General features: G+C 38.8%; 1 protein-coding gene and 1 pseudogene across 2 annotated transcripts; both read left to right on the top strand.

The window, feature by feature from the left end:
- The first annotated feature begins 261 nt into the window (after positions 1-261).
- Positions 262-851, top strand: LOC142108731 (DCN1-like protein 5 pseudogene; annotated as a pseudogene).
- Positions 852-2,112: 1,261 nt separating this feature from the next.
- Positions 2,113-25,521, top strand: YDJC (YdjC chitooligosaccharide deacetylase homolog). 2 transcript variants are annotated; one of them, XM_075216230.1, is made up of 6 exons: positions 2,113-2,220; positions 3,721-3,906; positions 7,576-7,735; positions 10,231-10,330; positions 12,846-13,023; positions 24,638-25,521. In XM_075216230.1, exons 2-6 carry the CDS (start codon positions 3,740-3,742, stop codon positions 24,978-24,980), a joined length of 948 nt encoding a protein of 315 aa, XP_075072331.1. In that variant the 5' UTR covers positions 2,113-2,220; positions 3,721-3,739; the 3' UTR covers positions 24,981-25,521. The 2 variants fall into 2 exon arrangements, with proteins under 2 accessions (XP_075072331.1, XP_075072340.1); XM_075216239.1 differs by lacking the exon at positions 2,113-2,220 and adding an exon at positions 2,650-2,674.

The following is a 25,521-nucleotide window of genomic DNA, read 5'->3' as shown; positions in this document are numbered from 1 at the left end:
TTTAGTAGCTTCTTTAACAAGCGCGTTTCAGAGGAAATAGTCTTCAGCTCTCCAACATCTCTAGAAAGGTGTATAGGAACTGGGAAAACCTTGTCAGTGAGTCAGTGCACTCCCACCTCGGCTTCAGCACGATTGGAGGTGAGAGAAGTCTTGAAATCTGTGTCCTTATACTTCACCTCACAGCTATATGCCCACTAAAAAAAGAGAAAATCCTCCTCTACTGATTAATGAGATCTAAAGAAAGGCATAAAAGCAAGCAGAATAATAAATAAAAGATCCGTTTTCTAGCAAGCGGTGCCTGGATTGGTTTTATGAGTATGGAGGTCCAGATGAAATTATCGGGCCCGAAGGTATGAGAAAATTCTGTGAAGAAATTGGCATTGAACCAGAAGATATAAATATATTGGCTCTGGCCTGGATACTAGAGGCTAAAACTTGGGCTATTTCACAAAGGAGTTATGGTTAAAAGGGATGAGCTTATTATATTATGACTTTACAGAGAAGTTACAGGGAAAATTTCAATCTCTACACACTCAATTGACATATTAAACCATCTTTATGGCTTTTTACTGATTTGTCCCTGATTTTGCAAGGGATCTAGGCGGGCGAGGTCTGGATGTCTGTAAAGCAAAATCCATATTTTCAACTGTGGTACAAAGAACATGGCCCTTATGTACCTCCTTTCCACAGCTTGTGGAGCAATGGAAATACAGAGATATGAAAAGAGAACTGTGGGACATCCTGTTAGACTTTAGCATTACTTTCCGTGATGGTCTCAGCGACTATGATGAAAATGGCTTTTGGTCCTTGATGAATTTGTGGAGTGGTATAAAATCCATCATACATCATAAGATCTATTCTGGATAAAACATGAACTTTGAGATGCCCTCACCTGAAGTATTTAAAGAATACCTTCATCTTTGCTGAAGCCTCCTGTTATAATAATTTTACTTTTTCATGTCATGAAACTGAAGTTTACTTGTACATGTGAACTTGGCAAAGACTTACATCAAACTGACTGCTGATTTAAACTCTAATGATATTTACACTTGTTTTCTATACAAGCAAATAAACAAACAGAACTGGGTATGACAATCGATTTAGGCTCTTTCTTTTGATTAAACCATTAGTTTACATGATAATAATAACTTTTGTGTTTGCACTGATGAGTTTCTTGGATGTAAAGAACATTTCTGGTTGGCTGACACATCTGTATATTTTTCCTTCTTTTGGACAAAGTGATATGGGATTTATTTTTGTTAAAAAAAATTATTAAAAAAAAAATCAACCCTTGCAAAACTACAGCTACTTATTCAAATTGCTATTTGTGCCCACTTTGCCACCTGATTTCATGCCCAAAACAGTGTTGGGCCAGGCAAAAGACAGGTATTTTATATGTAACTGAGCATCGTGTGTTGATTTGCACTGTCAAATTGGTGGCTCAACTGCATTTAACCCTTGCAAAACTGCAGCTACTTATTCAAAATGATAAAATATGGTGACTTTGCCCACTTTGCTCTGATGTCATGCCCAAAACCTTGTTGGGTCAGTCTTTACTATTGCAGTTTGTATAAGGGACACCCTTTAGTGTTAATCTGATGTGAAATTGGTGATCCAACTTGATGTAATCCTTTAAGAATAATCTTTTCTGAATAAGAAGCTGGAGCACGAATAAGAAGCTGGAGCACGAATAAGAAGCTGGAGCACGAATAAGAAGCCAGCTTCAGCCTCTGACCAGCACCAGCCCCTCTCTGTGGAGGGTGGCTACAAATAAACTTTCCCAGAGACTACAGGTCCCACACTGTAAAGTACTGGGGTTCATCTCAACCCCTGGGCTGTGTGGGATGTGCAGTCCACATGCCTGGACCTTGAAGTAGCAACTTTTCCAACCCAGGGGTCCCAGTATAAGGGACAGGGTTCCTAATGCCGTTTATACCAAGAAAGAGTAACACTTAACGTAAATTACAATGTCTGCCATTCAGTCACTATCAGTACGTCAGTCTCCTAGCAAATAGCCTGTAGAGTCATTTATTAGAGCAGAGAGAGACATGATGGTTGTGCACCCATACACTATATAAACCACTGGGCTGGGCTTGTGTGCTCGTCAGTGGAGGTGGGGTTATGAACAGTCTCCACGGTTGTGAAATGCGGGAGGAAATGAAAGAGCCGGGGGAAGCGGACAGGAGGCTGGGTGAGCCGGGACCGCAGTATACCGGGAAGGTGAGGAGCGAAAAGCCGGAGGGGATCACGGTGACGCCGAATAACGCGGCTGCCAGAATAGATGACGGGAGGGCCGCTGTATCATGTCACTTTGTTTTTTTATATTATCATTTTAACTATGTTATTTTACTTAGGCCAGTGCATAGCACATGTGGTATAGTCATATGGTACCGCATTATACCATATGTCACCCTCCGTTCCGACCACCAGTGCCCATTAACACGTCATTATCTGTCCTGTGTTGTCTGTGGACAGATGAGCGGCTCTGTGCTGTGTGCTAGTGGGTGGTGCTGTGCTGTGTGCTATAGGGTGCTGTGCTAGTGACAGCTCTACTCAGGGCTCATGTTTCCTCTACTGGGCACTTTGCTGGGATCCAGTGTCTGTCACACTGTGGAAAGGAATACGTGTGGGCTGGGGCCAGCAGAGCAGATGGCATCATCTCCTCTGTGTAATGGTACTGTGGCTAATATGGGGAAGGCTCTCATGTGTCCCGATTTTTACCCTAATAAATTAATTCTAGGTGCTTAGTTCCCTAAGAACCTTAGACACTAAGTGGGAATAGGTTCCTACAGCTGTTTACTCTATTTTGGACCTATGGGGACGTATTGATAACCTTATCATTCACTTGGGAGCACTTGGCATGTTTTGTGTTACTGGCCTCAGATAAAGCTGTCTGACAAACCACTGCCAAACTAATGTTGTTCAGCCTTGTTGTGCAAGTTTATCCTTGAACTTTGTATTATGGCATGGACTATCAATCAACCTAATCTAAAACTTTGTTGGTCACTGACACCTGTTGCTGGAAATTGTGGACATGGATACATATTATAGACATACGTGTAATTAAATTACAGTAATATTACACAAGGTGATGAGAGATAATAAGGTGGTTCTCACAGCCCAGTGTGTTGTTTATTGTATAATGGAGATATAAAGAACCTGCACTTGTTGTGGAACTAAAAGACCCAGCATGCCTTTCAAGCTAGAAGTTTACAGGAAGTAGAGACTAACAGGTTATGCTGGGACAAGTGGGCCCATGGCATCTGGACTGTTACATAATGCCCAAACCTGTTATAGTGCAACATATGGCAGACAGCATGTATAATAGGTTATTGTTACCTTTAAAGAAACCCAGCAACTTGATGGCCACACGTTAGTATTATAAGGAATTTTATGTTATTACCATGTTTTCTGCCATGGCAGTGATATTTATCCTTGCTTTGCCTGCCTTCTGCATAATTCTCTAGCTTGGATAGTGTGGTGCAGACAAGATAGCCAAATTTTTAATTATGTCAGTGCTACCTACAGTAGGATATTTCATTGATTAAGCTGTACTTTCACTGACCCACCAAACCAAAATGCAGCTGGAAATCTTCTTTGTTTTGCACAATGTAGAATGCATGCACAGCAAGTTATAGAAAAGCTTATGTATAATTAAATGCTTTAAAAGTGTAATGTTGTAATCAATACTCATGAAATCTTGTATTTCTCCCCTGGCAGACAGTCCTGGCTGCACACAATGTTTCTGAACACCAGTATCAAGCTGGTGGTGACGGGAGATGACTTTGGGTACTGCCCTCGCAGAGATGTTGGCATAGTAGAATGTTTTAATGCCGGGGCCATTTCTAATGTGTCCCTGCTGGTAAACGGCAGCTCTGCCGCGTCTGCAGCGGACCTAGCGCGCAGGTAAAAAGATGGATGTTTGTTTTCTACGATTGATGTAAAGCAAACGCACTAACCAGCTAATGCATTCATGCTTGCAATGGTACATATGCCAGTCATTTTACACACACACACAGTAAACATTTGTGGGTCTACATATCCTCTGTGAAAATACATCTGTTTTCTTAATGTTTACTGATTCTACAATGTCCCCTCCTGTTACACCCGGTTAACACTTGGTATTTAACTGTAAAAACTTCCATTATGACCGGTGGTGGTAATGCATACATTTGTGACCAGACCACATCTCAGAAAAGTGTTTAAACTACTTTGTGTACCCAGCTAAATTTAAGTAGGTTGTTGCCTTTTTCAGAGCAAACAAGGCTTTATTTTGCTAGCATAGTGACTTATATTAAGTATAAGTTTTTATTTTAAGCATTATACAGGGAAAAACCAGACAAAATTGGCAAGTAAAAATAATTTTTCCAATCTGTAACCTGAAAAAATGAACCACAAAAAGTAATCTTCCGTTTCTCCTGAGTATAAGGAAAGCAAGTGTGTAAGTTATAACTGAGTAATATTGCTAACAAGTAAGAGTATATATTAATTTAACATCACACTTCATATAGCAACAAGGGCTTCCGTATACTGGGGGTATTAACAGTGATAAATTTCCTGTGCTCAGTAGAAGAACCCAGGGTTCCCTATTAAGCTGTAGTTGTAATTCATTTTAAATGCCATGTACACCGATCAGGTGACCAAGGCAAGAACGGTTCATGGCCACGTTACTGCAACTCCAGGCTTTCTTTGGCAGTTAGGTTCCCAGTATAGAGCTGCAATTTAGGGTACATGCACTTTACTGACTTGCTGTTCAAAAGTAGAGCCTCAATACAAAGCCCATTTTAAATATATTAATGGGGACGAGTTAAAGTAGTCATGAAAGCATTGCAATCAATGTAATTGGTGTTTGTGGCTGGATCACATAGAAATAATTTATTGTAGAAACTTATTTGAATTAGTGCCGCAGGATAAGGATAAGGTCTGGCACTTCCTATAAATGTCTAGAAACCGTCTTGCAAATAAAATCCGAAAATATGTATTATGCACAGCAATCACTATGTAAATGTTAATAATAAAAAGATACTGGACCATAATCGATCCCTCATTTAGGTATATGGTAAATGGTGGTCAGTATGTAATCCTCTCTCTCCGATGTCTCCTCCAAACGGACCTGTGTGTAAATGCATTGAACACCTGCGGGGGTATTCAATTACAATTAGAGGCTGCACGTATAAAGCATCATTCTGGTACCGCAACATCTGTACCGTTGCAGTACCGGGACCTGTGCGGACGCGAATCCTAATTGAATATGCTCCCTGGTCTCAGTTATCCAAAGCGTTTATATCTCAACGGTGTTTCCTCTCTTTATGCAGTGCATGTAGATCACTTGTAAATTCCAATAGAGGATGCTCTTTACCTTATACCATCTGGTACGAGTATATAGTCCTACAGAGATTGTTCTCTATTATATATTTTAATAAAATCATGGATACATATATCTATTGAAGTTTCAAATGATCTACATGCACTGCATTAGGAGAGGAGACACCGTAGAGATCTAAACTTTTCATCTCGGTGTCCCAACACATCTCTTAGCCTGAAGACACAGGGAAGCGGGGATAATTAAACTTGTTAGGTTTCCTATGTCTCTAAGACAGGATGCAGGAAATCAAGAGATTGATGTACATTTTGTTAAAGCTTAAATCGCATTAACTTCTAGTATGGATGATTTTACATCCTGAGATCTGATGTAATATTTCAGATGTTGCAGAACCATCTAGGATCAGGGGGCGGTGTTTCCCCCTGCTAGGCTGTGTCCAAAACTGTATGAAAAAGCACTGTTTGACCATGTAATCTATTATACCGTCTGTATTTCTGGAGATCCCTTGGTTTTAGTAGCCCTTAGAAGGGCTACTTGGCGCTAATAAAATATCCCTGCTTCAAGAACCTGCTTTGACGACTACTTACCCTGCTGTAATTCCTATTGACTGCAGATTAGACCAAATCTAATCAGTTATCTAGCTGTTCTGAGGTTGGGACCCTGCATCCAGTACCAACGCTCTGCCCGCTACCTTGCAGCTCTGGCCAGTGTTATAGGCCAGAGGGAACCGTCCACAGCAATCCTGATCCAAAGGAAGAGGTCAGGGATACCAGTCCAGGTGCCCAACAAGGGTGTACACTTACAGAGAAAGTTACCCAGAACAAACTGGTTCTAGGTGCTGGTGAAGCAAACTCCTACTGCAACAGGAGGGGCGCATTTGGGATAAAAACGAGGGGATGGTGGCACTGCAAGCCCAGCAGGTCCCCAGCAACACAACACAGGGTAGCATAGAAGGTCCCTCTGGTCAGTGTTATTTACCCTTAAAACAGAACAAAACACACAAACAGATTTACATGAAAATGCCATGTAAGATGTATCTACTCCTGCTCTTAGAAAGTAATGATGTTAGCAGTTCTGCAACATCTGCATGTGTACTGTGCAGTATAAGCTAACAGGAAATTGCCATAATATAGAAAGTGCAATTTATACATCCTTCATAATTCTCCAACTCCACTGGGACAGAATTGTCAGAGGTATGTCTACATCCACCATATTAATGATTTTCTGAGTATACACAGCACATCTAACACCCCATGTAATTCATGTACTGAAACATATCTCAATAAAAGTTGTAAGGAAAGACACTCCTCTACGGTTGGTAGGGAGGCAGGTCTGAACTTTTGATGTAGATATCCACCTCCGTTTTACTCCATTTACAATCGCCTTAATGAGGGGTATTGTCTATTTTCCCCTTAATTGACAAAGAATCAACCGGCTGCCCTTTGCCACTCAGCCATCCTACATTACTGACCTCTAACCTCACGTGCAGTCTCCATCACAACCAATATACTAGGATGTCAAATGCAAAAAATGTGTCATCTGTTTCTCTATGAAAAAATTTAATTAGCTGAAATAACTTTTTTGATCTGCCAGATCTCTTAATTTTTGGTGATAGGTTTGTATGTATTGCCAGTTATACATGCAGGTGTTGGCAGGATTCTGAGCGCCCATGCCTAATAGTGATCTAGCTTTATGGCAATGTATTTAATTTATTACAGCAGGAAAGGAAAATGTGTGCACTGCACTAGCTGGAAAACATGTTAATATAAAAGTGAAGACCTGCATAAGTACATGTAACTTGGTGGGCAAAGAGCAAACCTGATGGAAATTGTGCCCAACATCTGATACATATTCTTTAAGAGAAATAATTGGCAACAGTAACTCTGTTTTCTGTACCATGTGTCACCTTTCCTCATTATTGTCCAGATCTGAAGAGAGAGAGAGGGGTTATTCCTGGGCCAAAGGGGAAATTAAGCTACAATGGGCACTGTGTGTTTGTTTAGTTTTTTTATATTTATGCAATAAACATTGAAACAGTTACTATAGTCATTAATTCTAGAAGAACTTCACTGATGGAACAGTAAAATAATAGAATAGTCACCCTGTAGATGCCACACATACAGATGTTTTTTTTTGGGGGTTTTTTTTTACGCTGACAAATGTTGGCGTATAGTATATACTTTATGAATATTTAACAATAAGTAATTATATATGGATGGATATATGTAGACGCCTTCTACTTTGTGTTGTAGATATAATATTCCCATTGGTCTGCATGCCAATCTTTCGGAAGGATTCCCAATATGTGCAGAACTTTGTCAAAACTCCACCCTTATCAATGCTCAAGGTTTCTTCCACGGGAAAATGGGTATCCGAAAAGCACTAGCACAAGGACTACTCAACATGTCAGAGGTGGGTCCTTCATGTGATTTTGGGTACATGCTGATTTTGTAGACCAACTAACATTTATATTTTAAAAAAAACGTGAAACCAAGTTAAATAAAGTGAACAAGGATGTTATAATCTTTCCAACTTAGAGGTATAGTTTACAGGTCATAGTCAGTCTATTCATATTCTGGAAACAAGTATGATCATCATCATTTATTTATATAGCACCGACATATTCCGTAGCGCTTTAAAATTGGGGACAGACATAATAAACTAATAAACAAACTGGGTAAAACAGACAAAGAGGTGAGAAGGCCCTGCTCGCAAGCTTACAATCTATTGGACAATGGGAGTTTGACACGAGGTTAAGTCTACATTTTGCATTTTGGCCCAGCCAGGCTGCAAAGGTAAAAGTGACTTATAGGCTAAATGAGCCTGTTACACAACAATGTTGGTCAGGGGGTAGTTGTCTTGTGTGAAATTGTGTAACAGGCGGTAATAGGCTAAGGTAGTGAGGTTAAGATGGTGGTTGAGGAATATTATAAGTTTGTCTGAAGAGGTAGGTTTTCAGAGAACGCTTGAAAGTTTGTAGACCAGAGAGTCTTATTGTGCGAGGGAGAGCATTCCATAGAGTGGATGCAGCCCGAAAAAAGTCCTGTAACTGGCAATGGGGGGATGTAATGAGGGTGGATGAGAGACGCAGATCTTGTGTAGAATGGAATTGCCGAGTTGGGAGATATTTTGAGAGGAGATGTATGTTGGTGCAGCTTTGTTGATGGCCTTGTAGGTTAGTAAGAGTATTTTATATTGGATTCGGTAGAAAACAGGCAGCCAGTGTAGAGACATACAGAGTGATTCAGCAGAGGAATAAAGATTTGCAAGGAAAATCCATCTTGCTGCAGCGTGCAAAATAGATTGTAGGGGTTTGAGTCTGTTTTTGGGAAGACCAGTAAGGAGGGAATTGTAATAGTCAATGCAGGAGATAAGTGCATGAATTAAGGTTTTTGCAGTGTCTTGTGTGAGATGTGCGAATTCTGGAAATGATCTTTAGATTTATGTAGCAGGATTTAGATATAGAGTCAATGTGGGGAACAAAGGATAGGCGTGAGTCAAGGATTACACATAGGCAGCGAGCTTGTGGGGTGGGATTTATGGTCATGTTATCAACAGAGATAGAAATGTCAAGTATGCTCTAGGTAAGCGGCGCTGGCTTGTAAAGGCAAGTGACTTAACAAGCCATTGCCGCTTTAAATTTTAGCTGTAAACTTTCCGGCGAGTTGACAAAACCGGACCATGACACATTTACACCCAGGTGTTGTGAAACTACAAGTCCCAACATGCCTTGCCAATATATAGCGGCTTATTGCTGGAAGAGTATGCTGGGACTTGTAGTTTCACAAACATCTGGAGTGTCACAGGTTAGCTAACACTGGTCTAGGATTAACGCGGCGTTGGTACTATTACTTTTAATACTGTAATTTTAACCAGATTTTTACTCACGGCCCCGAGAGGTGCAAGCAAAAATCAGCATTAAAGTTACCATGCTAACGGTAATAGTGCACAGGCCGCGTGTTATTCCTTGAATAACGTGGACAAATTGAATTGGCCCCTGTACATTCAAAGCAAAACGCACAACCCGATTTTAATTTGTTGCATTTTAAATGTTCATGTTTACAAGGGAACTACAGTTTAAACTAGGTCACTCCTTTGTAGTCTTTGTTCTAGGTTATAGTCTACCCAGTAGACATAACAAGTTAGATGTATATACTTTGCTTGTTATAGAGCTGAGTTTCACAACCGTTTTCCTGAACCAGGTTGCTATGAGCCTCACGATTCTACTTCATGCTGTTGCAGACACTGCGTCTTCCACTACTCTGTGACTTATCACTTGTTCCCATTGCTCTCCCATCACATGCAGCCCTGCCCTCACTATACCATCACACAAATGGACAGCTTACTACCTTCCACAAGACCAGCATTCTTATCTATTACTGCTGTGAACATGCTGATGATCTGTGACTATAGATTGATCAAAACTGAGATCATCCTGAACTAGCAAGATTGAGGAGTCAAGAGGATTGATTACATTAAGGGGGACATAAGCCCTATTCAACATACTTCCAAAATGACTCAGTCTAAGGATGCATCAAATTTAGGATTCTGTTTGAGGTTTAACTTAATACTAAGGATTGGGGACTATCAAAGGACAATTTTTATCCAAATGTCCTATATTTATTTTTTGTGATCTACAAGGCGAGCAGCAGTCCACCTAATCTGCTAAAGGCAAATCGCCATGAAAATCACTTTTTCAAACCTCAAAAAAAAATAAAAATAAAAATTGAAGTGTAGAGCAAGGGGGGGCGCGGGGGCTCCAATTAATGGACCAATCATAACATTGTCATGGAAAACTTCCAAAATGTCACTGGTTTCAGACCAGTTAAATGAATAACTTAATTTTTATTAAAATGTAAATGATGAAATATTATTGTGGGACTACTTAACATCTGCTTTTTTGGCAGGTTAGACAGGAGCTGTGTGCCCAGGTCAGACTGTTTCGTGAGTTGACTGGACAGAATCCCCAACACATGGACGGACATCAGCATGTTCATGTGTTACCAAGTAAGATGCCCCAAGGGAACTCTCTACAGAAATTTTAGAAAGTAGGGGGGAAAAGTGTCTATTTTTCCTGGTTCATAACTACAGTATAATTATTATTGTAGATTTGTAAGGTACCACAGTTCTCCGCAGCGACGTACAGTAGGGATGACAAGGACATACATAAAACAAGACATATGTAAAACAAGAACAGACGAGGGAGACATGAAAACAAAGGGTATGGAGGACCCTGCTCATTAGAGAGCTTACATTCTAAAGGGAAGAGGGCACAGCTGAAACAAGAGGAGAGAGTGTGGCTCAGAGTGGAGCTTGGGATAGTTGTGAGGGCGCATTACTGTGAATAGTGTTATTGAGGATAAGGTCACCTCTAAAAAGAGATGGGTTTTCAAAGAGCATCTAAAGATTTTAAGGTTCTATGAAATTCTCTCACCACATGACTGAAACAGGGCCATAAAACTCAGTACTTCATGTTTGTCTTTGGAAGGCCCCTTTGCTTACTGAGCTGATGGCAACAATACCTCCATATCACAAACTGAAATTTAGATCATGCAGCCACTGATATTAAAGGACCACAACATTCTAAATTGTTTGTGTTGTTTACTCCTGATGTAATCGGCTACCCCACACAATCTCAATTCATTGCGTAGGACTTCAGAAAATATGCCAGCACCACTAGTTTTGTCTTCGAAACCCTATGCTACCTTGCTTCTATACCCAGAGAAGGACATTTATGAAACTACAAAAACAGGAGGTCCCAGTACCCAAATTATGTTTTCATTGATGATTTTTGCAAGAATCTCTGCTCAAGTTTCTCTGTGCTAATTTTGTATCCTCTTACGGCGGGAGCGGGGATACCTGGGGGTAAATGTATCAATCTCCGGTTTTGTCAACTCGCGGGAGTTCGGACGAGATGACAGCTTAAATTTAAGGCAGCACCGCTTTAAATTTAAGCTGTCATCACGCCGAACTCCCGCGAGTTGACAAAACCGGAGATTGATACATTTACCCCCAGGTGTTCTTTGCTGAGTGTGAGCTAGGCGCACTTATGTTCCTGGTATTATGTTCACATGGAGTTATTGAGAGTCAGAGTGGAGAGATCAGGTTTAGGGGGTGAATCCCTATTTTGTTGGGGACATGTCTTTCTCTCCACAAAAGGACATTATTTTTTACATGTTCTTTGAGGTAGTGGAAACCAGTCCTCAAATTATGGTTTCAATTGGATGCTTTTTGCACCACGCAGGTGCTTTCTGCACAAGAAAGCACAATCTTATAAATGTCATAAAAACATGCAAATATACATGATGACACATAATAAAGAATTTCCTGGTGACCCTTCACTCTCAAAATTCATTTAAAACCTAAATAATATAATGTGCAGTGTTTGGGGCATACAAGGAATAGTTAATATCAATGAAGGAGTTGGTTCAAAAGTGATAATAGACACTCTGAAGGGTTTTCCTCTTTCCACCGTGATGCATTGCACTCCTGCATAAGTCTGGTTGTATTTACCCATTTGTTTGTTATGTTTGAAATAAGGAAAAACACCAACTTTATTGTGAAAATATTGTTATACATTACATGTTGGTTTCAATAAACACTTTATATATATATATATATATATATATATATATATATATATATATATATATATATATATATATATATATATATATATATATATATATATGAGCAGAGTATTTTTGGTTGGGCAGTTATAAAATCTGAACTGTAGGTATGCACCTGTGTATGAATGAGTTGGTTACTTTGCCCATGTGCACACACACAAATGCATTGCAGGAGTTTCTCTTATTTTTAAATGTTTTATAATTTAGACCCAGTTATGTGAACCTGCGAGCATTGAAATTAGACAGTCACTTGCAGTACACGAAGCATATTGTATTAAAATGTGGCGCATACAGATGTTTTGGTGACTTCTACAAAAACAGGCTTATTTCTGGTGACCACTATGCAAAGCAGACACCATTGTAGTGGGCAGTACACAATTGGCTATGGAAGGGACATGGAAGGTTCCATCTTTGTATGCATTGTCTGCTGTGGCTACACTAAGCATTATATTCATCTATCCATGACAGCAGAGGGGAGAGAACTGTTTAACCCTCTGTCTCTTTAAAATGACTTTCAATAAGAGACATACACTACACACTAAGTGACCTATAGAGACAAATACAACCATGATCAAGGTATATAATGATACAACTCACACCATACACTAAATAACAGGTATGCTGTACACTAAATGATAAATGCACACTATGGCACACACAACTACCCTTCTGACTTGTCACTTTACTCTTTCTTCCAGACCTCAAAAGTTAGTAACATAAAAAGTATTGTTTTTACACAGAATTCTAGGCACACATAAAGTGTCACTAAACTCTGGTGAGAAGTAAGCCAGCACAGTTCCCCCAAGTTGCTGTGAAAGCTTCAAAGAATGTGGAATGAATGCATTATATTGCACTAGTGTACCCTAATCTTGTGCTTATAATTCTCTAAACAGGAATAAGAGAGGAGTTTGCACAAGTGCTTCAGGAACATAGTATTCCGTATACTCGTATTCCAGTGGAGGTAGGACTACACAGGTGCGACTGGATCCAGGAGGAACTAATGACGTTTTACAGAGGGGTTGAGGAAGATGCATTAAATACAGTGGAAGTATTCAAGAGCCATGGAATCCGGTAGGGGTTTATAAATAAGAGGCACTTGTGTGTTGAAAGAGCACTGAGGAATCTCCTAACGGTACATACTCAAAGGTAGTTGTGCTTTATTCTGCTGACATTAGGACTGATTCATTAAGAAAAGTAAGGCAAAAAAATAAGTTGTTTTTTTTTCTCCTGGACAAATCTGTGTTACAATGCAAGGGGTGCAACTTAGTTTTTTATTTTTGCACAGAAGTTAAATACTGTCTTTTTTTTTTTTTTTTGTAGCACACAAATACTTGATAGTTTATATGTACACTGAAATTTAAAGTTGATCTAGGAAATGCCTTATCCCGACTATAAATCTGCCATCACATTTTAAATTTACATCCCCCTCCAGTGCAACATGGTTTTGCTAAGGTGCAAAGTCACCAATTTTTATTTCTTTACTTTCATTAATAAGTCAGGCCCAATGTGTTCATTATATGGACCACACTGTCTCACAGGATTTACATCAAACTCTCTACACAACAGGCTGCAGAGCAATACAACATGACAAATGTCTTTAAGACTACAAAATTATGCAATGAACAAATGGCTACAGTGTGCATAAAGTGAGAGTTGTATAGTACAAACAGGGAGCAAACCTCTGCCTAGAAGCACTGACTCAAGAGATAGGGTTAGAGACACAGGCTTAAAGACCTGGCAGAGGGTGCATAAGGTAAACATGAGAGGAGAATGCTCTGCTTATGAAAGCTTACATTCTGGAGGGAAGGGGGCAAATGCAGATTGGGTGACACTGAGAGGGGGAGGAGTAGGACTGGGGATAGCCGAGGAGTTCAGAGGAGAGCTGGTGTGATTTGATGAAAAGTTGAGTCTTTGGGGTACCTTTTTGAAGCCTTGGACACTAGAGGTATGTCTGATTAGATGAGAGTGCGTTCCAAAGATGGGGAGCAGCGCGAGAGTAGTCTTGGAGGCAGGAGCGGGAAGAGGTGATCAGTATGGAGGTGTAGCAGTAGTTGTTGGCAGTTTGGCGAGGGGGGTGGGAGATGTATAAAACTGAAGATTTACTTTGTATATTACACTAAGACAGAATCGGTATATTCCATATTTGTTACACCATCTTATAAATATACTAATCACATTTTAAAAACTTGATTCATTTCATAGGAGTAGAATATTTCCCATTACTCTATGTAATAAATTCCATTCTAGTGTAACATTCATATTTGTAATAGCCTATCTAAATACTATGAAACACTCAGTGGCCATTTTATTCGGTACGCCTTGTCCCCAGAACAGCATGAATTCTTTGTGGTATGGATTCAACAAAGTGCTGGAAAAACTCTTTAGAGATTCTGGTCTATGATGACATGATAGCTTCACGCAGTTGCTGAGGATTTATGCTGCAAATCTGTTCCACCACTTCTCAAATGTGCTCCATTTTACTGAGATCTGGTGCCTGTGGAGGTTATTGGAGTACATTGAACTTTTTGGCAGGTTTGTAGAAGCTGCTTGAGATGATGTGTACTTTGTGAAATGGTGCGTTGCACTGCTGGGAGTAGTGATTAGAAGATGGGTAGACTTTGGCTTAAAATGGATGCACATGGTCAGCAACAATTCTCAAATAGGCTGTGGTGTTTAAACAATGCTTAATTCGTGTTAACTGGCCTAATGTGGGTGACCATTACAACACCACCACCAGCTTGCGTAGTCGAAATAAGGCAGGATGGATTTATGTTTAATATATATACACTTACACACTATATAAACAAAAGTATTTGGCCACACCTGTTAATTGTTGAATTGAGGTGCTTCAATCACACCCGTTGTCAGAGGTGTATAAAATCAAGCACCTAGCCATGCAGGCTCTATTTGCAAACATTTGTGATGGGTCGTTCTGAAGAGCTCAGTGACTTCCAAGTGTTGTACTGTGATAGGATGCCAACCATTACAATAAGACTGTTCGTAAAATTTCATCCCTGCTGGATATTCCACGGTCAATTGTAAGTAATATTAGAAAGTGGAAGTGTTCAGGAACAACAGCAACTCAGCCACGAAGCTGAAGACGATGTAAAATCACAGAGCTGGGTCAACGACTGCTATGGTGCGTAAAGTTCGCCATCACTCTGCAGATTATAAAGCATGAATGAATGGGCACAAATTCCCACAGAAACACTCCCAACATCTTGTGGAAAGTCTTCCAAGAAGAGTGGAAGCTGTTATCGCTGCAAAAGGGGGACCAACTCCATATTAAAGTATATGTATTGAAATACAATGTAATTACAGTCCCTGTTGGTGTAATGGTTAAGTGTCTGAATACTTTTGTCCATATAGTGGGGAGAGATGTGTATATATAATTACACATACGCACCTCCTATTTTATGAGGGATGTATTCCATTTACTTTTAAACGCCTTGTCCGAATCCCAAAGATCCAAGAATTTTCCTTGCTTCTTACCGCCCTCAGAACACATCTAACCGCTGTATTAAGTTAGCAGGAACAAACACGACGTTTGCAGCTCATTGTAAACAAGCAGACCATCCTTCTATGTCGGCTCTTGAACACCAAGGGGGTATTCAATTGACGGCGGGATGGCCGAAAATCCCGCGCTCAAAGAATATTATTGTTAATGCGGTAATTACTCGCTGGATTTCAGCTGGCAGCTCCCTGGGCTGCGAACTGAAATCCAGCGAGTAAATTACCGTATTAACGGTATTTACGCGCAGGATTACCGTATTAACGGTAATATTCTTTGAGCGCGGGATTTTTGGCCATCCCACCGTCAATTGAATACCCCCTAAATATGTTATATCACGTGCATGGGAAAACATTGCATACTGTCTCCATGATAGACCAGGGGGTAAATTTATCAAGCTGCGGGTTTGAAATAGTGGTGGTGATGCCTATAGCAACCAATCAAATTTTAGTTGTCATTTTGTATTATGTACTAATAACTATAATCTGGTTGCTATAGGCAACATCTCCAGTTTTTCAAACCCACAGCTTGATAAATTTACCCCTCGGTCTCTTCCCTGAGATCTGGACCTTGTGGATCTCCCAAGAATGACAAAACTCCCCATTCATTAATTAAATAGAGAAAATTGTAAACTTAGGGCTTCCATCTTGTCTGTTGTAATTTAAATCAAGTTTTGTGTGCTCACACCATTTCATATGATTTTATTTTTAAAATAATTCTTTCAATTCCTCCACCACTTGTTGATTGTATTCAGGGCAGTTATAATTAACTGTTAATTTATATTCTATAGAGTTTGTGTGTATATCTCTATATATCTAGACAGTGAACCTACTTCTTATTGCCTTATGCTACCTGTCCTTTGTATTTGTTCAAAAAGTAAAAAAAAAAAAAAATTATAGATGAGTGGGAATGTACCTGTGCATAAGTCAGAAGGGCAAAGAGCGTGTCTCCTTACAGAAGTATGGTACCCCATAATATTGATATGCCCGGAACATTTAGGAGTCATGTCAAATTCATCAATGTGACAGGAATTGGCCAAGAGCAAATATGAAATCACTGTACAAGTTTGTTGATTATATGAAGTTTACTCTGAGATTCACCAAAGAACACCAAATAGCAATCAAGTAGCAGTGCAGAGGCTGCACTTTCAATTTGCCACTTTAAAAATGGCTGATGGTGTATGTTCGAACGGACAAATCAGATGCCCCCCTGAAAAATGGTGCAATGGAGGAGTCCGAACCTTGGTGAATGGTGTCTTCATTAGAGTGATTTTTGATACTACCTAATAGTGTAGCTTTAACTCCCATGTGTGGAGCCAGAATGGGCTCTAGGATATCCAAATTGTATGGCATAGGTTTTATACTGCTTATGCCATTTGTGAACTTGATTAGTGTTGTGTTTCTTTTAACTGGTTTATACTGTTTTGATTTTTTTTTTTTATGTGGAGAGAAAATGTAAATAAATTTGAAGACATTTTAGAATTGAGTTTTGTAGGTATTTAGCTCCATGAAAAATAAATATTAGTGGATACTGTTAGAGTATTTTTTTCATTTGTAAATCTTGGTTGAAATAAATATTGATGGAAATTGCTTATGCTCTGTAGCAAAAGTTTGAAGGATTTTAATCTTCCAACCCGCTCTGCAACTACTTACTATTGCTCCATATTATATCACTTATGATTATAACACATATATTTTGGAGCAATATACCAATATTTTTTTTATTTTTCAACAAATCAAGATGTAGTCAGTCATGGTACATTTTCCTGTGCCCTATGGCTTCCTATAACTATATTGTAGTTATGCTGTAGTCATCAACAGACTTCACACAATAAACATTACTATATACTAACAGGACAAGCAAGGAAAGTCATATTTGTTGCTTGTTGACAATTCAAACTATTACAGTGGATATAAAAATTATTTGGTACCTTTTTGCCATGTTTTGCATTTTTTATTTATTCAGAAATTCTTATAATTGATCGACCCAAATACTATAATGTGAGATGAAGAAAATCTAAAGCTTTTTCTTAATTACAATTAAAACAGATAATAAACAATGCATAACTATTGACCCCTTTTGCTAAGGGATAGGGATTTTAGATAACACTAGGGAAATGAATTCTAATGACGATATGTAGACCACTCCAAAAAAAAAATGGGCTTTCCCAGATTAAACACGATGATTAGTGCTTGATTAGCTGTTAGCAAATATCATAAATATCGTGAAGCGTCACACAATTTCTTTAGATGGCAATGATAAACACATGGTAATGTACTCAAGTCTCTGTATAAAATGAATAAAAAAGAAGTCCAACTTATCCGAATCCCAGATCTGTGTCAGTCCAAAAAGTCTTTAACCTTCATATGGTGATCGATATAACACTATGGCATTCAAACTTCTTCCATCCCCTCCGGAGCATGTGACGTTAAATGTGCTCATGTATTGGAACATAGGGGGAGGGGAGGACAAAAAACATATGATGGTGTAGTACGTAAGATAAAAAGGATTTATTTAAACATTAAAATATAAACTCACATTCCATGTGAAGTGATAGTCCTCAAAAGGTATCTTTTGAGAATCCCTTCTGTGTCCCGTCATGTGCTTCTCCAGATAGCGATAAAACGTTCACCGGAGTCAGCCGTGCTGGTTGTGTACACGAACATCCAAGGAATCCCGTGACGTCAAAGGGGCGTGTCAGATATTTTGATTGGTCCAACGCGTTTCGTCTCTCACTGTGACTTCATCGGGGGGTGTGGCATCATTGTAAGATCTGTCTTTTTATAATCCTCAATTAGGTTTCAATTATCAAATCGTGTTTTGTATTAGTTACATCTTTGTGTTTAAACATTACATCGCTCAAATGGCATATGTTACACGATATTACTCTGCTTACAAATATACATCACTAGCATGTCAAAATGTTTTTGCGACACTCTTATTTCTATTTTACATGGAATGGATCCTAAACACACATATTTCAAAATATCTATATAAATAGATTAAAATAGCTATATATGACTCTACACATAACAATGTTATTCTTTTTATAAAAATGCATTCAGCTTAACGGTATCCAGTTGCATAATCATAATTCATAAAGATGCTAAAAATTTATTTTTTGTCACTTTGATAACATTTCAATTAAAATTAAGTATGATAGATCTTAGACTTTGAATTTGCCTTATTCTTATAGACAACAATTTATGTTTAGACCAGATGGAACTAGTGTCCTCATAGTAAAAATCCATTTGGACTCCTCACAGTTTAATCTTTTGTCATAATCCCCTCCCCTCCAATCTTTTGTGAGATGTTTAATTGCCATAAATATTAGTCCGGATGGGTCCCTGTTGTGAATTTCTTTAAAATGATTTGATAGACAATGAGTTTCCAGACCTGCCCTAATATTTCTAATATGCTCGGCTACTCTAATTTTTAATTTTCTCGATGTGCGCCCTATATACTGGAGTCCACAAGGACAGATGATCATGTATACCACTCCTTTTAGATTCACAAGACATGGTCTCTTTTATCTTATACTTCATTTTGGTGGTGTGTGATGTAAACTCCTGAATAGGGGTCTTATTGTCTAACTTGGATGTTTTACAGGTTAGACATGACTTGTAATAATGAAACTTTGGTTTACTTGTTTCTTTTGTCAGCCAATTCTCTTGAGTAGATGTAATGCGAGGTAAATGACTTTGTACCAACTTTTGCTTAATATTAGGTGCCTTCCTGAACACAATTTTTGGATGTGTGGGAAGTATTGTTGAAAGGATGTCATCCTTCAACAATAAATGCCAGTGTTTAAGGATTTTTCTTATCTTGGGTGCTGCACTTGAATATTGAGTAATAAATCATAAGTTATGTGAATTGTTTTCAGTTTTCTTCTTTTCCTTATATGCAAGTGACTTCACTCATTTTTCCTATGGCCTGATCCATGATGTCTGATTGATATCCTTTTTCTTCAAACCTCTGCCTCAAAATGTTACTTTGATCTTTAAATGTATCCATTTTTGAACAGTTTCTTCTAAGATGAGTGTACTGTCCTAGAGCAATATTTCGTAGCCAATTTGGATGATGGTTACTAGTAGTTGTAATGTAACTGTTTGAATCAACTGCTTTAAAGTGTGTACTGGACTCTGACATTGTTCATAATTTTTTGGGAAAAGCCTATTTTTTTTGAGTGGTCTACATATCGTCATTAGAATTCATTTCCCTAGTGTTATCTAAAATCCCTATCCCCTGTATTGCGCCCATTCCACAACCTATTTTTTCTATTGTATACGAGGAGTGTCAGGAAATCCTCACCCTGTGGTATTAGTGGCAGCAGATCCAATTCCCTTTTCCTTCATCTGTAAAAAGGGAGCTAGGGAGTGCTCACCGAATGACACCTTCATATGGTTAATTCCAGTGAAAGTTTCTACTTTTTGAACTATAGTACAATCATTTAGTTTACTTTGGGGTCAGGACATTGCTCGGACTTACCATCCCGGAAGACAGTGACCAGGATGACAGTGAGCATTGCCACTTCTTTTTTAAAATCTTTATTTGTTACAAGAGAAAACCGCATAGAAAAGAGCAAACAAAAAGTAAAAACCAACTGTTTTAAGACAACAAGATGTCTCTTCTTATTTTAAATTTTTATAGTAGAAGGAAGGGGTAGGAATGAGACAGGAAACAAAATGGGTTAAGGAGGGGGAGCGGGGGGGGGGGGGGGGGGGGGTTGGGGAAGACAGGCACGTATATCACCATACCTATTACAAAGGAGGTTATAAGCAACATATCTACAGATTAGCGACCTATAATATAAGAAAATAAAAAGTAGTCGACAAGATAAATGGATCTCTTACCCATGGCGCACAACGACCAACCTGGAGGATCCGAGAGACGGCCCAGAGCTTATGTACCATTAGAGGATGAGAGAGCCAAAGGGGGTAAACAGCTACGGCTTTCCTGGAGATACCACGGGGCCCAAACCTTGTCAAAGTTGTAAGCTGTATCGTGAAGGTAGCATGTAATACTCTCCATGCTTGCAATATGCCAGATGTAGTTCCATAAGGCCTGCATAGAGGGAGGGTTAGGATCTTTCCAGTGTTTAGCTATTAGGGATTTGGCAGCAGACAGTATGTGGGATATCAGCTTGTTGGAAGCGGCGGTCTCCTCAGGGATAGGGCGAGAGAGAAGGAATGACCAGGGATCCTTAGTGATCTGTTGTTCAGATACGGAATTAATAAGTGCAAGGACCATGTTCCAATAAGGGATTATACGGGGACCGGTCCACCATATATGTAGCATTGTGCCTCTCTGGCAACATTCCTGCCAACAGCTCGGAGTAGCAGTGGAAAAAATTCTAGACAACCTATCTGGGGTATAGTACCACCTATAGTACAGCTTGTATGCAGTTTCTTTAATAAGTGTGGATATTGAGCTTTTGGCAATCCCCTCTCTGACCTCCTCCCAACAAGACTCATCCGGAGGGGGTCCCAGATCTCTCTCCCATTCACGTTCATGGCGTCCTGGAGTGTCAAAGGATATCTCTATTAGCCAGTTATAAATCCTTGACACCATCCCTTTGGTGAGTGGGGAATGCAAACACTCAAAGGGAGTGAGGGGCCTAAAAGTGTCAGAGGCGGGCAAGGACACAGTGAAGTGTTGGACCTGGAAGTACTCAAAGAAAAGCGGGTGAAAAGATTCAAACCTATGCTGAAGATCTGAGATAGAGGCCCATGTTCCATTAACCACCAGGTCCGAGACCACACGTATCTCTGCAGGTTTCCAGAGTTTAAATTGCTGTGGCTGGCCACCTGGGGGGAAATGTGGGTTGCTCCAGAGGGGAGTTAGAGGGGAAATAAGGGAGGATAGTTTGTGCTTGAGCCAGCACGAGTCCCATAGGGACAAACAAAATTTGAGCGATTGGAGTAAGGAGGCCCCCTGTGGCCTGTCCAGTCTGGAGAGACCCCATAGGGATGACAAGGAAGGGACTCCCACAAAGTGGGTTTCCAAGTCTGCATTGCCACTTCTAATATGCCGTTTATAAGATAAAGCAGTGATGATATAAAAGTAACAACTTGGCGATTATCATTAATAAAATCTAAGCCACCCATGATATAGTGATCCCAAAACTAATGTAGAATAGGGACATGTAGCATAGTGATAGAAGACAAATTTACTATGACAATACAATTTGATAAACTGGTATATGAGTGAATGGATGGCTAAACAATAACACGAATGGCTGGGGAATGCTATACCGTTAATTGAATATACATGTATTACTACTTCTAAAGAGAACAAACAGTACCTATCTATATATTAATAGCAGAAATACGACTATTTTGAGTGACTTATTTATGATGCCGTTGTCTGAACAGTGCACATCATATACCAAAATAAAGGTCTTTTTCTGTAGATTTGGTATTTTAATCGGCTGCATAGTTTTACAGTTATTTAGCAAGAAACGTCCGCCTGCCATTTACAACAATGTACCATTGTCCTCTGGAAACTGTGACAGTTGTTGAACTCTGCCCTGTGCACATTCTGGGTGACCTGGAACATGTTACCTGCTGGGTGGTCTGGAAACTGTGACCGTTATTTGCAGCCACATATAGCCGTGTATCTTGCAGGGACCTTGCCCAGCAATGTAACTGTGATGGAAGAACTTATGCATATATTGTAGTGTATAAAGAAATTCTTTAGTACCTTTTAATATTGATTGATAGTTATTCATTATACTCTTAAAATTTCTAGATGTAAAGTAGTGTGCAAAAAGTAATTTAGTCATTACATTTCCATTTAATTTAAGGGAGTTACCGACTGGTTTCTCTAGTATATCTAGATCACACATAATACTAGTAACCATCTACAGGCTTCACCTGACTTTTCTAAGAGGCGATTTGAAACATTTTGTCACAGGCTACTATAGTGTATAACTGATACTGCAAATACGACAATTAATCAGCGTTCTTATTACAGAATAAATATTATGCTTCTGATCAGCATATATCATATGTATTTACAGTGGTGCAGAGTTATATTTGTATCTGCTAAATGGATTATCAGCAATACACAGTATCATATGAATTAAAATGATCTAAGCATATGCAGCTGAGAACTAAGCTATTTATAATGCATGTAAAAATAAGACTGCACATATAAATGATTTGAAATGCATGTATTATTGGAGCATTAAGACATCTAGTATAATAGCATAATAGGTAGGCTATATAATATATGCAGAAAATAGTGCTTTTTGGGTCATGGTGTGAAAACTAAACAACCAGCATAGAATGTGAAAATACATGGGCATTGTATAATACAGACTAATAAAAGAACATTTTACAATAATACATTTTCCAGCTAATTTTGATGATGGGGACAGCCTAATTGAATGAAATCAATGAGAATAACTAAATTATATGGAATATATAAGGCAGATCACATAGGTTTGACCATTGTTTCTTTCCCAGCCTGTCAGACGGGCTTGTAATAGATATGAACACATTTTAATATTTTTGAGCACATTTTTTAATTTTCTTTTGCACTCTCTATCTTCTTAATCAAATATTTTGCAGTTAAAATCAACTAATCGTTGAAGATGGGGTCTGTTGAATTTAATTTTTGTTTTTAGAAGTAACCTAATAAATATTTTAAATTGTGCTATATTTCTGTGGATCAGAGTGCCTCAATGAAAAAAAACATTCTGATCTCCTAGTTAACAAGGGGCCTTCAGCTAAGGGCAAGAGAGCACCCCCTCTAAAAATCCAAATGAATAATGAAAAAAATAGGGAAAGCATATATAAATGGGTAGAAAACTGGTAATAGAGGGTTGATCCACTTTCCAGTGCAGTTTAAATTTACTCTATAAATACAAGTATTAGTTTGTCTAGGACAGGCTATTTTTCACAAATGACCATCCATGTGATAATAGCACCTGTTTTATGAAGTTAGGCCTGCAGGCAAGAGGCCTATGTTGACTGTGCCAGAGTAACTTGGGTACATAGCAGTGCTTCATGGGAGGGTTGAAAAAAAGCATATTATTGAAGAAACCTCGCATAAAATATTGCGTACAGTTTGCTTGAAAGGATGTGGGAGATCCAGCTGCTAAGTAGTATAAGATTATATGGTTAAATGAGGCACTCTGATATAATGGCCTCAATACAAAGCGCTAACGTTACACTGTGCATCATCTCAAGAATGCTATTACTGCCATAGGGGCTGGAGCAATTGTCAAATAGAGCAAAATGGATGGAGCAACATCTTAGCAAATATTGGGAAAAAACCTGCTACAGTCTGCAATACTTAGTTCTTGGGAGATTTATATTCCACTAGGACAATGACCTACCCAAAGAGATTGCTGGTCAGGCACCGTCTCCACCCAACCTGATGTTTAGCAATATTATAAGTAAGAGTGGGGATTCTCTACCAGTTTGGTACATCTGCACAAATATACTCACAGCTGTAATTGCAGCTAAACATGCTTCTACCATGTATTAAACAAGGAGGGTGGTAAGTACTTATTAATAATAGAATAAATTTTTATTTGTAACTAAGTAAACACTTGTATTTTTATTTGACAGTAATATTTTGTTTATCAGTAGTAAGAATTCCCAAATAAATCCATTTATTTTATAATGTAAAAAAATTAAATGAAAAACGCCAAGAGGATGTTTACTTTCTATAGACTATGTATCTCCCCACCCGAGAGACATGATATACATAGATCACACAACTGACATTCGTATATGAGAGAGTGTACCGCTGCTTATATTGTAAGTGACCAGTCTGGACACAAAGCGATGAGAGCTCAGGCAGTGGGCTAAAAACGTACAGATTAATTCAAATCTAATAATAATCTATTAGGGGATATTTTATTTGTTCCTGACTTTCTTGGTGCTCTTTAAAATTAATTATTTTGATCATAACATGATGCCATTGGTGATTTGTTTCTCTGTGACCTGCATTGATGCTTTTAAACCGGTTGGCATCCACTGATTTGTGTGTTAATTGAGAGATCTGCATAGATCACCAGGAATTGTACATATACATTGTACTTTTTCATGCCTTTATTTAACTCATTGATCCACCAGTCATTTATATAATAATCTTCACTTATATTAACATCATCTGTGTTTAACATCTACTCCTATTTAATATTTGTTATTTGGTTTTCAGGTGGCCTGCTCTATATATTGGTTTAAGTACAATGGGGAAGAACATGAGCATCAAGAATATTCAGCAAGCCCTGGACTACAGCACTCTGTCCCTTCACAGCTGCCCTTCCCCACAGAGTTCAGTGTACAGTCCAAGAACTCAGTCCAGCACCAGTATGAGTATTGAACTAATGACGCACCCCGGCTACCCTAGTGTCCCCCCAGAAGGGGGCTGTGGGGAGGGACCAGATGACTTTTCTCGGTCATGGGAACGACTACACGAAATTAAAGTTCTGAAAGACCCCTTGTTACACAGTTATTTCAGTGATAGAGGGGTACATTTGTGCTCATTTAGAGACCTTTAATTTCTGGAAGAGGGACATTAAGAGGTGGATGTAATATTGCAATCAATGACATAAAAGTATGGATAATTTAACATGGCCTGTAATTTAAATGGTTTATTTAATTGTAAATTAACTGGTCTAAAAATATTTATACGATGTGTACATAACTTCTTTTGTCTAAAAATGTGTAAGTACCTCTGCTGCTTAGTGAGGTATGATAGAACTTGACAAGGTAATTTTTCTTTGTGTTTGCAAGGTTTAATTACATTCAATTTTAATCTATAAAATGGAAAACATTAGAGAAAACATACATTTCTAAATGAATTCAGTCATTAGATACAGCATATTCTATTGGTCTACACTCAGGAACTAAAACATGGAAGGCTGATGCAAGTTTATTAGAAGGAACAAATGTGCATTCCAGATTTCTGAAAGTTCAGGCAGCTTGGGCTAAATTGTACATTTGGCAGTCTGCCATGTATAACAATTAAGCCACATTTGTTTTACTTATGTCTGCTCACACAAAATTAAAGGTAGCTTGAGTAGCCTTTCTTGCTCCTAA

The sequence above is a fragment of the Mixophyes fleayi genome, chromosome 1 (assembly GCF_038048845.1).
Source record: "Mixophyes fleayi isolate aMixFle1 chromosome 1, aMixFle1.hap1, whole genome shotgun sequence".
Taxonomy (NCBI): domain Eukaryota; kingdom Metazoa; phylum Chordata; class Amphibia; order Anura; family Limnodynastidae; genus Mixophyes; species Mixophyes fleayi.
This window is presented reverse-complemented; position numbering and strand designations above follow the sequence as displayed.

Bases quoted from the DNA above. Each gene is read 5' to 3' on its own strand.
- YDJC (XM_075216230.1), top strand. From the start codon at position 3,740: ATGTTTCTGAACACCAGTATCAAGCTGGTGGTGACGGGAGATGACTTT. The intron at 10,331-12,845 runs GTAAGATGCCCC...TTCTCTAAACAG, and splicing joins GCATGTTCATGTGTTACCAA to GAATAAGAGAGGAGTTTGCA. The intron at 13,024-24,637 runs GTAGGGGTTTAT...TTTGGTTTTCAG, and splicing joins TTCAAGAGCCATGGAATCCG to GTGGCCTGCTCTATATATTG.